Raw genomic sequence first — 13198 nt, 5'->3', positions numbered from 1 at the left:
TAATCCGCCGCTGAGCTGCACCTGCTGGACAACGAGACGCTGAAATCCGAGAGGAGGGAGAAAGTCATAAACACCGAGAGAGGACTTGTCTTTTTTTTTTTTTTTCATACAAACGCGGAGGTTTGCAGCGAGCGGCACTGTTGGGTATTCGTAGGAACCCAGATACACGAATGACGTCATGTGGAGTAATCGGCATCATTAAAACTGGATGCATGTGCGAAAGAAGGCCACCCAGGACCTAATACACGGACAGTCAGCACGAAATCAGCGGATTCGTGTGCCCCGGTAAGGGGCCTTCACAATCATTTCCCTTCGCAGCTCGCGATATATATGCTTATATATTAACGCAACAACACACTTCTGATTACAGATATGCTTAACAGCGATATTTACTGCTTAGTGCTGAAGGTACTCGGCCCTGTAGACAAGCTCCGCTGCGGCGAGAAAAGAGATAAATAGAAGTCTCCTAAGACCGTCAAATCGTTCACGATGACAGAAAAATCGGCCTGCCCGCCTCCAACGAAGGCTTCCTAAGGGAGCTTCGCGCATGCATCTAATGCTTATTCACTAGAATTATGAACACTAGAACCAAAATGAACAAATCGCAAAATGAACACTAGAAGCCAAAATTTTAAATCGAACATGCTGCAGCATATTCGACGTGACCAACCACGCGTTGAAGTAGAAAAAAAAAGAGAACAAAAGAAAGCCAGTATTTCTGACTACTTTGAAAAAAAATGCGCGGATAAATATATAACAGTTACATGGGCATAAGACGTATAGCCTCCGGTGTACGTAAGAACGGTTTATTTATTATTGGCCGGTCACCGCCGCCGATAATATACACGCGTACTTGCTGTCGCGGTCGGTTCGCCCGATGTGAATACGGACCCTGCGTCGGCTCAGCCATCGCAGCGAGTCCTGCAGTCGCTAATCCACCGCCGTTTCTGGTCGCACGGCAAGGCAAGTGTCAAGCTCGGCGCTGCCGCGACACTTGGCGATCCGAGGAAAGGGGTGACATCGCGGAAAGGCGCGGTGCACTTCGGGATAAAAAAGAAAAAAGAACGCGTTTCTACCCGCGCGACGATGCCCGCAAAAGAAAGTTGACGTCCGCGCGCAGTCGGTTACGGGCTTTTCGCGGATTTCGCACAAGACGAACGGCTCCGTAGAAAAATCTCCCTCAGCCAAAAGAGACAGAGGAGAGAGAGAGAGAGACTGCAGCCGCGGCGCCATCATTCAACGCGCGCCACTTACAAATCCCCACTTCAAAGGATGGCATGCGGCCACAGTATTGTATACACCATCCGCGGCTTTCGAAGGGGACGCGCCTGCTTCGGCATGCATGAGTCCGCGGCCGCCGCCTCATCTTCCAAGTACGCAGGGCCCGACACAAACGCAAGTCTGAGGAAGGGCCGCCGCGATTGCCGCGGCTCGCGCAAACCCCCTGACGAAGCTGAGCGAGCCGGGAGTCGCGCTGCGCATGCCAATGCCCGCCCTTCCCCACGCTCCCTCCAACTTGCTTCACTCCAAGACGATGACCAAGCGGCCCCCCTTCAAGACAGGACTGCACCTGCCGTCCTTGAAGTTGTATGAGTCTTTAGAAGAGCACGCCTAGAGAACGCCAGGTGGAACACGATTTGCCAAGTTTTCTGTATCATACGAGGGCCAGCGTATAAGTGGGGGGTTGGTTTCAGAAATTGCCTCGTTTTTTGTTTTTTTTTAAGCCCGTGCCGCCGTAATCTGTATACGAAGAACTATATGCTATAATGACTTCGCTAAAACGATCGCGAAACTTCCAGGCACGCGTATATTAGCGCACCGAAACCACAACAACGACAGGCCGCCGCCGATCCATTGGCGGAGCGAGCGAGAACCGTCGCAGAAACGCTGTCCATTCTCTCGCGGCGGCGCGTATATACGCTCGATGACCTCAGCCGCTCGAACTCGGTTACCCGACGAAACGCCCGCGACGCCTCCCAAGAGACCGGCTGTCCACCAGCTCGCTCCCAACGTCCATTTTCACTCCGTAAAGCGACCACTTAAAGCGGGGTTCGCATTAGCGGGGACCTCCGAAAGAGCCGTTAATTCTAAGAGAGTTGCGCTGATCGTCGAGAAACGATATGCGGCTCGGCAAGGCATCGCACAAACGCGGCGCGCGCGCGCGGAGCACTGACCTTGCCCTCAATGCTCGTGCGCGTGCCACGCTTGGCACAGACCGCGAGCCATTGTCGCGCCGAACTGCTTTTGTCTAAAAGGCGAACGGTGAGCGGACACGACCGCGGTATACGCACTGCCCGCTCGAGAGCCGCGCACGGAGTCATCACACGCCCGCGCGCTAACTCGCGATGCGAGAGAGCCGCCGCGATCGCGACGGCGTCTTGGATGTGGAACGCTGAAACCGGTAGCCGCACCGCTAGACGACGCCGGCGTTGCGTGTGTGTGTTGAACGGCAATTCGAGACACTATTGGTCATTACTCTGCTACGGATGATGTCTAAAAAATCTGCGCGTGAGGAACCGTTGCTCGCGCCAAAGCGGTCTCCGTAAAACGGTCATGCGATCGCCTTCACCCCGACACCTAGACGTTATTTTTTTTTTTAAATCTCGTTCACGGCATACGTTCGTTGACCTACTGCTTGAAAACGCTAATTCCTCTAATGGTGCTTTAAAGGATTGGAAACTCGGCCCGTATCCACAAAAAGGAAGGTTGCTACACTAGCACTCTTACTTAAGAAGATATGTGACACAATCGTGACGTTGAAATATTAGCCGAGGCAGCGATTATGAATGTGAAAGTTTGTGAATTCGGTCTATGAACTAGGGGTGACCCCCCCCCCCCCATGCTTAACAATGTTACGCATCGTCGATTGTATGGCCGCCTCTACTAAATCTTACTTCATACTGCAATCGGCGCTGACTCACACTCGTTTTGTTAAAGGGACAACGTTCTCCAGAAGGCTGCGGAGCTTAGCTCACAAACGCGAAACTTGCAGACCTTCTGTTGAGAGTTGGCAGCATGCAGCCGAAGGCGACTTAAAACGAGCTCGGGAAGGACCGAACGCTTGACCTTCTCAGAGGATGCGCTCGCGTTTGCAGGCCTGTCATTATGCACGTGGCGTGTACTCTCGTGTCTTCCCCCTCGTAAAACGTGGCTTTCCTCTTACACCGACGTGGCATGCAGCGCTAGGCGCATCCACGGGTCGAGTGAAAACACGCAAGCTGCTTCGCGGGGGATCAACGCGCCAAGAAATGTCCCAAGTTAAACGATAGACTATACAAACACGGCCTCCCGATATGAGTCATTAGAGAGTTTGAGCATAGCGGAAATGTGCTAGCGCGGATGTATAAGGAAGACTTCTCCAGGAATAGCAGCGCATGTGAGGACATCTTGCGACGCTGCGCTCAGCCAGAACACGTCGGAAAAGTTTGTTGTTGTTGTTGCAGGACTCTTCCTCTTTGAAAAACGAACGAGATGCCAACTACGTCACTGCCGATAACTTTACGCCATTTTACGCCACAAGCGAAACACGCGTGGAACACAGCACATAATGTAACACAACAGTTCCGTGCGCTCTGGTTAAACATAGCGCCACAACATGTATCCACTAGCACTACTGTGCATGGGTACTTATTGCACCACGTGCATAAACACTTGCGCTATATGATCCTATAGTACGCCTGCACCGCTTGAGCACACGTGTGGTGACGCCGGGGCTTACCGGCAGGAACTGACGGGCGCTCCACTTTCACAGGTGGACACTGGGAGATTTAGCGCACCGCTGTTGCTCTGCCGTTACTGTTACCACTGCGGCCACCTGAAATTGCCTTGAACCACGTCATTGCGTGCGTGCGGCACGGCTTAGCTAATTTGCGCAAAGCTAGCACGCGGCCGACGCAGCAGCAGCAACGGTAGAGAGACGGTGGTGCGTTAAAACTCCCTATTGTGAGGGAACAGTGCGGGTGAGATTTCATGAATTTAAAACCTAACGAGGAAACAGAGATAATCACAAGGCCGCGACCGCGAGCCAGAGCTGTGCTTGGCGATGACGTTGCACCGCAAGGCAAGAGGCGGCAACGGGAAAGAATTAGAAAAAGAAGAAAGCAAGAAAAAAATGCAACCGAGACCGTGAGGGAACGCGCAGCGCCTGTTTTCTCGCGCCAAGCTACACGGAAAAGAGTCGCCAGCGGCAACTGTCGCACGATCGCGCTAACGATCTTCCTCGCCTCGAGGCAGAACAGGCGCTAGTTCGTAAAAGGGCAACATCGGTGCGTGCGGTAATGCTGCAAGCACTTAAACGCCAAGAACCGGGATAAGATCGCAGCAGGTGACGAAAAAAGAATCATCTCGTAAGGCATACCACATTCGCCAAACAATGCACGATCACTCAGAGGGAAGGTGCCCTGGAAAAATTTTTATAAAAATGAACGAAAGCTAACTGTTCCTGCTTTGAGGCTGAAAAAGTGTTCGGTTACATCCCCCCCCCCTCCCGAATACGTTTCCGCTTCTTGACAAATCCGCCCACCCCCCCCCCCGTACTAATGCACCGTACGGTGCATGAGTAAGTGCTGCTACTTGGCAACATGTGCAGTCGGCTCCATATGTCAAAGGGGACGCGAGAGCAGCCGAGAATTTTTACCTCTGGCAAAGTGCACAGTGCGGCTGACTTGTTATTGGTTGCGCCGGCACACCTTTCGAAACAACAGCCGACACGCAGCTAGAACCCCAGCCAAGTGAGAGTCGCGCAAACTAGAGCGCTCCCTTTAACAGTGTACCGCAGTGTGTGCACTATTAAAGCACCGCGACTGTCACGGAACGAGGGAGAGGAGGAGGACGCGCAGACCTCCTCGGCGCGAAGCGGCGGCGCTGGAATCCCGTCTGGCTTCGGGGGAATCGATTGCTCGCGATGGCCTGACCTCGACAAAAGGTGCCAGCCGCCACCACCGACCGACCGACGCAGCGAGCGGCAGCAGCAGGTCGCAGCGGCTGCGCCCCGGGGTGAAATAGCGGAGAACAGCGGAGAGAGAAGAAACGAAGAAACAGCTCCCGGGGCACCGCAGGGCAGCGAGCGCGGCCTGGACAAAGTCCGTGCCGCGAGGTGTTTTCTAGAGCGCGCCCGTCCATCGCAGCATGCGGACTGCAGAGTGCGCGCCAACGCAGACGCGTCGACTCTTCCAAACCTGGAAGCCTACGTAGCTTAGCCTCCCTTATCCCTTACCCCTTCTAATAATAAAGTTGACACTCACTCACTCGACTCTTCCACTCGTGTAGCAGCAGCGAGCACGACCAACCACGCGGCTCGCAGAAGCTCGACGCGAACCACTGTCCAACGCCCGCGGTGGACTCCGCGTATCGAGCTTTCCACTCGCATTCGGAGACAGGCAGCCATTCAAAAGTGCTCCCCGACTCCACTGAGTGGATGGATGGAAACAACTTTATTTTAAATCCGGCAAAGTTTGACGACCCGGGCTCGGGTCTCCCATGAGGGGACTTCGAGGCCTTGCCTCGTCGTGGAGCACAGCGCCACCCTTCTGCTGATGAACACGCGCTTCAGTAATGCTTCTCCGTGATCCTTATGACGCAGACGTGCTCGAGAGGCACACCTTCGCTCAAGAGCATTCGAGTAGATAGCGCAGTGTACAGCGAAAATATGCGGAACTTGAGCGTTGGAAGCCGGCCGCGGGCTTCTTTGACACCGCGTTGGCGGCACTGTTCGGTGGCATCGGCGAATGCAGCGTTCACACATTCTCCTCCGTTCTTCTGTAGTTCAAAGGTGTCGCTGAGGATGGCGTAAAAAAAAAAACTTCACAGAGTCATCAAAGTTAGCTGACCGTGGTAATCGGAATACCTAGCGTGAAACGACGCTTACAGTACCCGTTAAAACCACTTTGCCACGTTGTCCGGTCGGTACATACGTACACAAAACTTCATTCGCGACGTGACAAACAAGGATGTGGCGCCTCCCACCATCGCGACGATACGAACGCACCCTGGAAGTGAAACAAGATTAAATACCGACCAGCGACGAGTGTCAAAGGTATACGGGTTCGTCCACCTCGAACAGCTTCCCACTGGAAAGCAGCGCCCCGGTTCTTGGCTATCTAAATCAGCTAAGCCAGCGGGCAACATGAACGGGGCAAAGCGAGCGACGTGAAGGGAGAGGAAAGCAGTAAAAAAACAGCCCGCGGCCATAACCACACATTTCGAATGTCACCGCGCGAGCTTCGCTTCCTTTGTCGTCGCCGAAAGTGCTTTCACCCGTGCAAGCGAGGTCCCCGCCGTCTACCTGGCGACCATAGAAAACCCACGCGCCCCTTCGAAACAGCACTGCAGAGGCTGGTTCGCTACAGCACCCCGCTATCTCTCGACATGAGATTGCTTGGGGCAGCCAGCCCTGCGCGTGGGCTTCCAGGACCGGACTTCCAAGGAGTGACGGGGCAAGAAGGAGGGGACAGCGAGAGAAGAAAGACAACGCCAGATGGACGAAGGAGGCGGAGGGGGGGAGGACACTCGACGTGACCCCGACGCGGAGCCAGGTGTGCCACGATAAGGGGACAGGTGGCGCCGAGCAAAACACGGCGAACGCTGCCTTGCTCGTGTCTCCGCGGCACAGCCTCGCCTTGCAAAGCAGGGCCCCGCATCCATGTGCAGTGCGCACCACGGCTTCCGGCACACGACTACAGAAGAGCGCCGAGCGGCATGTCTAGCGTCGCGAGCTAACGTTGATCTCGCAAGAGGCTGTAGCTAAACGGTCGTTCTAGAGAACGATGTTCCGATCGATGCGATTCGCTAGAACTGACCGAGCAGTGTTCTTTTCCGAGTGCTGCCGGAGTACGCTTAAGATCAATGCCATCAGTGTACACGCCAGTCAAGTACTGTTCCGCTGATCAGCATGCATTTCGATTAACCTATTCAGGCGAAGTGACATTTCACTTTCGCTTCCGTGTCAAGGTTGGAACAAGGTAAATATTAACACGAAATGAGAACCGCACACAAAGTTTCACGTTTGAATGAGTTCTCCTTTATAACATCAGCGATATTTTTCGTTTATAACAGTGAGTTTTAGTTCAGGGAACGCAAGGCGTTGGGGTCCCTAGCGTTTGAGTACGCAAGCAAAAACACGTTATATGTCAGCGGCCCCAAACGCAAGCCGCACTCAGGTCGCATGCGCTCGCAGCGCCATCAGTGTCTGATCGTTGCTGCGTTATCATATTTTAAAATAAGAAATCAAGCATATGAAGTAAGGTAGATTAAACTATTTTTACTAAAAACAGTTAACATATAGACGAACGATGTCTGTCGACACTAGGAAAAATATTTATAAAATTATCTACGCGCATACGTTACGACTGAGGCCGAGCCGAAGCAATCCAAACATACGTTTGGTAAACTGTAGTTAGACGTCTCGTGCAGCATAATCCGTTGTGGTCTGTTTTGTTTATTTAGATCCTCCTGCAAATTTTGACAGACCGCCGTTGCGGCGACAGCGTATACCGGTTGCTCTGCGACCAGCTTCTTTACCACGTCGGCCGTGAGATGCACACGTGCACAAGTCCCCGCCGGCGCAGTCATGTTCTCCGCCTGTGTGGCGGGATGGGCGGCTTGTCTCGGCTGGTCTCGCTTCTCGTAAGTTCTCGTACACCGCGAGAGTCACGTGGGTAACGTGACTTCTTAGGGGCAGCGATGTTTTCGGCCGCTCCAACAACACAAGGACGCAAGTAGACGCAGCGGTCGGCGCATGCGCAGTACTGTCGCCCCTAGTTCTTGCGTACGCAAACCGCTTGCGTCCCCTAAACTAAAGCTTTCTAATAATTGCACTCGTTCCACGTTCTAGTAACATCGCGCAGTCAGGGACAGTGATGTGAGACCGCGAGTTCCACGTCGCCAGTCTATTAAGTACTGTTTATAACAAGTGTGTGCACGCCTCTGCACGGTAAAAGCCGCACAGAAAGCACAACGTATACACCGCCGTCGGGCATTTCTGTTTGAAAACGAATCTGCAACATGTAGCTTTGAAGGTGTCCAGATGTTCGCTATGCCGCGGTCAACGGTGAGGCATAGACAGCTCAGTGCAATCGCACAGATGTCCGTGCAAAGAATACCACGGGTCTTTTAACACAACAGCACATTGACTTTCCTGCACTTCAACCTTGATGTTATCCGAAGCCAAAACTACAGGCGTTATAACAGATCTTGGAGAATGCGTACTGGAATCCTCTGCAACAAATGCGCCCGTGGTATGTACATGCATAAAGGTATTTACGTTATATGAAAATATTCTGAACGCCTGCTTCCTCCCTGACCCTGTTGGAGGAATTAAAGCGTGACGGGACGGCAAATTAATACTATACAAGAGAAGAAAAAAAGAAACAAACATTTTGCACGTAATGTGCATCTCACACACTAACCTAATGGGGAAGCTAGACCTCTCTAAAGATGGAACAATGAAGTTTACAAAGTGACACACGTTGACTACTGACTCGGCCACTGTACAAAGCGCTCGAGTATGTTGGCAGTGATTCAAAAGTTGAGTGGACTTCTTTATGACTCATTAGACAACCCGAGGGCAAGCTGTGATGAGCAGAGAGCCAGGAGAAAAGAGAAAGAGAGAGAAAGGAAACGAAAGAAAGGAAACGAGAATGACGCCGGGAAACGAAGCCCCGAAAGATTTCCCCAGTTTCCGTCGCCACTCAGCGCCTTGAGTCAACACGCTTTAAAAATGCTTTCGCGAAAACAACTGCAAGATGCCTGTGATGTGGAGCGTTACTCTTAATCCGCACTGCGCGCGTACCGATGCCGTGACGTGTACCGTACACAATCATCCACGAGGCCCAAAACTTACACAAGGACGAGAAACTGCAAATCGAATCACCGATGTCGCGCGCTCACAACCCCGCCTGCTCGTCAGCGCATGTTCTCCTTGCGAAAGCACCAGTGCAGGCAATTTAACCGAAGAGTCACGGAAAATCGTGATGCATGGAATGTAGTCGCTATGGAACGGAAAAAGAAGCATCGTGCAGTGTGCTAGGGCCATGAAAGGGAAGAGGACGAATCACGCCGCCCTTGCATTGCTTGCGATATAAGCTCACACTGTTTCTACCGCCAACAAGTAGCAGACAGATATTCCATGCGCTTCTGTGTAGCACGGGATATGTGAACATGTGTCGCGAGTCAACAACCGTCAGATGAGCGAGACGTGGGGGAACACCTCTCGTGCAAGCACCGCAGGAAGCGAGAACGCAGGGGTCCCAAAGGAAAGCGGGAGACCACCGCTGGCGGGGTTTCGGGTATGCGTTCCCCCAAGAACGCGCCTCCCCATCCATTTAAGAGCGCCGTAGGGGGAAGCCCGCACCGCCACACAACCAGTGAACCACCAAGGTGGACTGGGCCCACGCGGCGCTCTGAAGCCGTGCTGCGTGGCTTTATACTGTGCGTAGGCGTCCCCTTCGCCAGGGGGCAGCAGTTGCTTCTGCTGACCCCCTCCTTTCATTCTCACTTCTTTTCGGGAGACCATCCCCTCCTTTTCCTTTTTCCCAAGACGGAAGACGAGCTGGGGATCCTGAGGCAAACTAAAGCTCAGGTAGGTAGACGACGAGGCGACGCCATTCGCATCTCCCCCGCCCGGGCGGGCGACCAGGTAAAAGCGACAGAAAACATTCCAAAGAGAAACCGCGATAACAAAGAGACGTAAGAAGGGGAGAAAAGGGCACGTGAGACGGGCACATCGCCTTAACGAGGGGTACGGCGCCAGGACCCGGCAAGTAATCCGCCCAGGCGGTGGTTCAGAGGAAGTTGGCCGACGCCGTCCTAACACAAGAAGCCTCTGGAACTGCCTTAGGCCTAACGACCACGTGAGTTTCCTTGTGAAATGACGAATATGGCGGCTGCCCGCTTCCACAAGCGGCTCGCTGCAATGTTCTTTCAGTATAACGCTCACATTTACTCGTCTCGCCAGATACACCTTGCTGAACAAGAACACACGGGCCAAGCAAGTCCCAAGTATTCCCTTACCCTCAGTGCCTCTCTCCTCCAGATACCGAGCTACATTAACGCAAGAGTCCTCAATGTTACTGGGTCTTCTTTTTTTTTTTTATAAGTCACACTATCCGTCGTGTGGCATTATTTAGTCCGAGCTTCTTTTGTTTCGGTTCTATGTTTAGACTATACAGCAACAAACAGTAGAAGCAAGGAGTGAAGTTCGCCTTTGTTCCACGCCCCTGATTTGTCCACGTAGCAACTCGAGTGTGCTAACAGCTCAGACATAGCAGCTCCCCTTTATCTGCATGCACGCGCTGAAAGCTCTCAGAGGGCGCTGTTGCAGTGCTTATACTTAGCTTATACTGAATGCGCTGCGCGACGGCGATCGCAACTGAATCAATTCCCAAGTCGCTTACGCCGATGATTAGCACGAAAACGTGCGACCGGAAATTGCAATTTCCTGAAAACCGGGGCTGCAGTTCTCACATATATGTCACGCCGGTCTCTTGTACTCTCCACCTTCTGTCAGTAGGCATAGACTCAGGCTTCGAGTTGCCAGCGACTAATCTCTTTCGCTTGTGTGCTTCTGCGAGTGGCGAGACGCAGGCCGTTAAAGCACAACGACAAAAGGTCCGCGCATGCTCCATAAATTCCGGGGACAAGCCTGCAGAATCTATTCGGGCAGCCCTTGTTTCGACCGGAAAATCTTGCTCAGGAAGATAGTTGAATCCTTTCCGGAACAGACTGCTCTTCCTTGAGCAGAGAGGAGACATCAACAATGAACCGGCGCAGTGACGGCAGCTGCTTGAAAGCATGATTGGCACAATGGGGACGATGGCCACGTAGCGCTGTCTTGCACCGTTTCCTGCTTTTGAATGCGTGTTTTGGTGAGAACTAAGAGAGATCCGAGAGCGGGAACACCGCGTCGGAATAGCACTAGACTAGTATACGCACGACTACGTGATGCACAGACATCATCCGTTCGTTCGCCTTCTGTAAGGACGTTTGAGACCTTGCGTTGTCTTCTGCACACTGAGCGCGAGCCTCTTCCTTTTGTGCGTAATGTAGTGATACTTGCGTTCTGGGAGAAGTTAGGGGACGTGCGCTGTTCGCACGCCTCCTTATTTCGGCTGACTTTAGCAGGGAGCTTGTTTCCGATGGCAGTGCTGTGTGCGCCTGTCAGGCTATGTCCTTCCCCATCCTAAAACCCTTAAGCGTTTGCTTTCTACTGTCCGCACATGTTGTATACAACGGCTCAGAAATAGTACCCCGTGCATTCGGTTTGCATGTGTGAGCACTGAGCACATTGCGCACAGACGAGGCGTTTCTTCTGGAAAACGCCAGGGGTCTTCGAAGTTCCCTATAATCTATTCACCTACACATAGAATTGCAGCCTCCTTCCAAACACTTCGACGTAGACACGCAATTTCTTCGCCGGCGCTCGCATAGGTTCGATAAATGCGTCTCCGTTTACGTCTTTTCCGTAGCACAACAAAGAAATAAGGCAGGGGGGGGCTCGAGAGAACTCTCGCAAAAGGCAATTTGCCAAGCCGTGTGGCCATCCCGGAAGCTAATAAAGCAAGGCAGCAGCTACGCAGGTAACACGATGGAGACATTCAAGGCTTCTTTCTGACAGAGAAGTACTTGCAGCACGACACGAGCCAAGCCAAGCGCTTCTTTTCGTTTACTCTCTATGCAGACAGCAAAGTTGTTGCACAAAAATGTGCTTATACGATTCTCGAGCAAATGTAGCGGAGAACAAGGTTGGCGCACGCAACTTTCGCACTCGAAACCAGCGTAATTAACCGAATTCCATGCTCTCCCACACAGATCACAGCACACGGGTTCGCACACATACCACACATGAGGGCACGCACGATTCTTTGGGCTAGCAGGCACAAACTAGCAAGTGAGGCGCCGCAAACATAAGCGCGAGGAATACGTTTGAAAAGCGCTGCAGCGGCCACGAGCGGCGCGCAGTACACCATGCGGAACGAACCCGGCGCCTCTTTTGAAGGTGTTCCCAACGGCCGTTACGGCAGGAAACCGTTTTCAGCTCTCCGCTAGTAGGATGAAGTTTTATGAAATCGTGATTTAATACTGCAGCACAAGTAAGCTTTGACCACGATCGCCAGAAATACGTTGCGCAGTGGTTGAACCATGCACTTAGCTTTACCCACGGTCTCACACACTAACGTACTACGACCACCTGGCGGGGAAAACGATTTCAGCAACCTGACGAAATGGAATTTTCACGGGCTCCCGTAACGTATCCTTGTATGTATCTTTCATCGACGCGCGTTTTCCCTCCCGATGGTCTGGCGCTAGGCCTCACCTGTGAAGAGGTGCCACCGGGAGACCAGTCCACCGTCCTTGACTTGATGCATGGTGTCGTAGGTGTCGGCGGAGTGCACACTTGCCAAAACACGCACCGACGCACACGAGAGCAATCCTCCGGCAGTGTCAATGCACGCGTATTCCTCGAGGGGCTGTCACAGGCGCGCGCGCGCTGGGAGTCACGACGCGTAGGCTGCCATCGCCGTAACAGCAACCACCACCAACACACACGCACCGTCGGCCAGGGCGAGCCGAGCCGACTGGTTCTTCGGTCGCCGTCGCCCCTCGCACCGTAGCCACGCGCGGAGGGAACAGCAGCAAGAGCAGGCAGGAGCGAATAGCCGTAGAACTGCCCACCGAAGGCCGAAGCACACAACGCCGCTACCGCCACCACTCGTCGCTCTCCGCAATCGCACGCCGGCGGCGCAAGGAGACAAGTCGCCTTCTCACCTCGTCTAGTTAGGAATGGCGACGCAGTAAAGAGTTCGCAAGAAAAGCGGTAAATGACGGTCTACCTACTGCAAATGTAGTTTACTTAACGTATCTGCAATAATTTTGGCGTCTAATTATATACCTATTTATTAAATTATTTCCCATTCAAAACTGTTTTAAAAAGCGAAATTGAGAGCCATGAAGCGGGCTACTTGAACTCAGCCGTGGACGTTATTTTCGGCGAGTTCCAGTAAGCGTAATCAAGAAGTTACTTTGATTCCGTAATTGCAAGGCAGAAACATGTACTTACACTCTGTCCATACGTGCTATAGAAATGCTATCAAAGTAGCGGATAGCTTATTTAGGCAATCTTTCAGTGCAATGTAGCGTACGCAGGAGTACAGACTATCGTGGAACATATATAGCAGCAAAGATGTGGCGCTGATTTTCAAGT

The 13198-nt window shown here is 52.7% G+C and overlaps 1 protein-coding gene across 1 annotated transcript in view; it reads right to left on the bottom strand.

Annotated features, from left to right (window-relative positions):
* Window positions 1–12722, bottom strand: part of LOC142582961 (cell adhesion molecule DSCAML1-like) — a 159219-nt gene extending 146497 nt beyond the window's left edge. Inside the window, exon 1 of the mRNA XM_075693128.1 lies at window positions 12311–12722. Within this exon, the coding sequence (XP_075549243.1) occupies window positions 12311–12362 (52 nt within the window). The 5' untranslated portion in view covers window positions 12363–12722. The remainder of the gene's footprint in view (window positions 1–12310) is intronic.
* Between the last annotated feature and the right edge of the window lie 476 nt (window positions 12723–13198).

This window comes from Dermacentor variabilis, chromosome 5, assembly GCF_050947875.1.
Source record: "Dermacentor variabilis isolate Ectoservices chromosome 5, ASM5094787v1, whole genome shotgun sequence".
In the NCBI taxonomy this organism is placed as follows: domain Eukaryota; kingdom Metazoa; phylum Arthropoda; class Arachnida; order Ixodida; family Ixodidae; genus Dermacentor; species Dermacentor variabilis.
The sequence above is the reverse complement of the archived record's forward strand: the minus strand, read 5'-3'. Positions and strand labels throughout refer to the sequence as shown.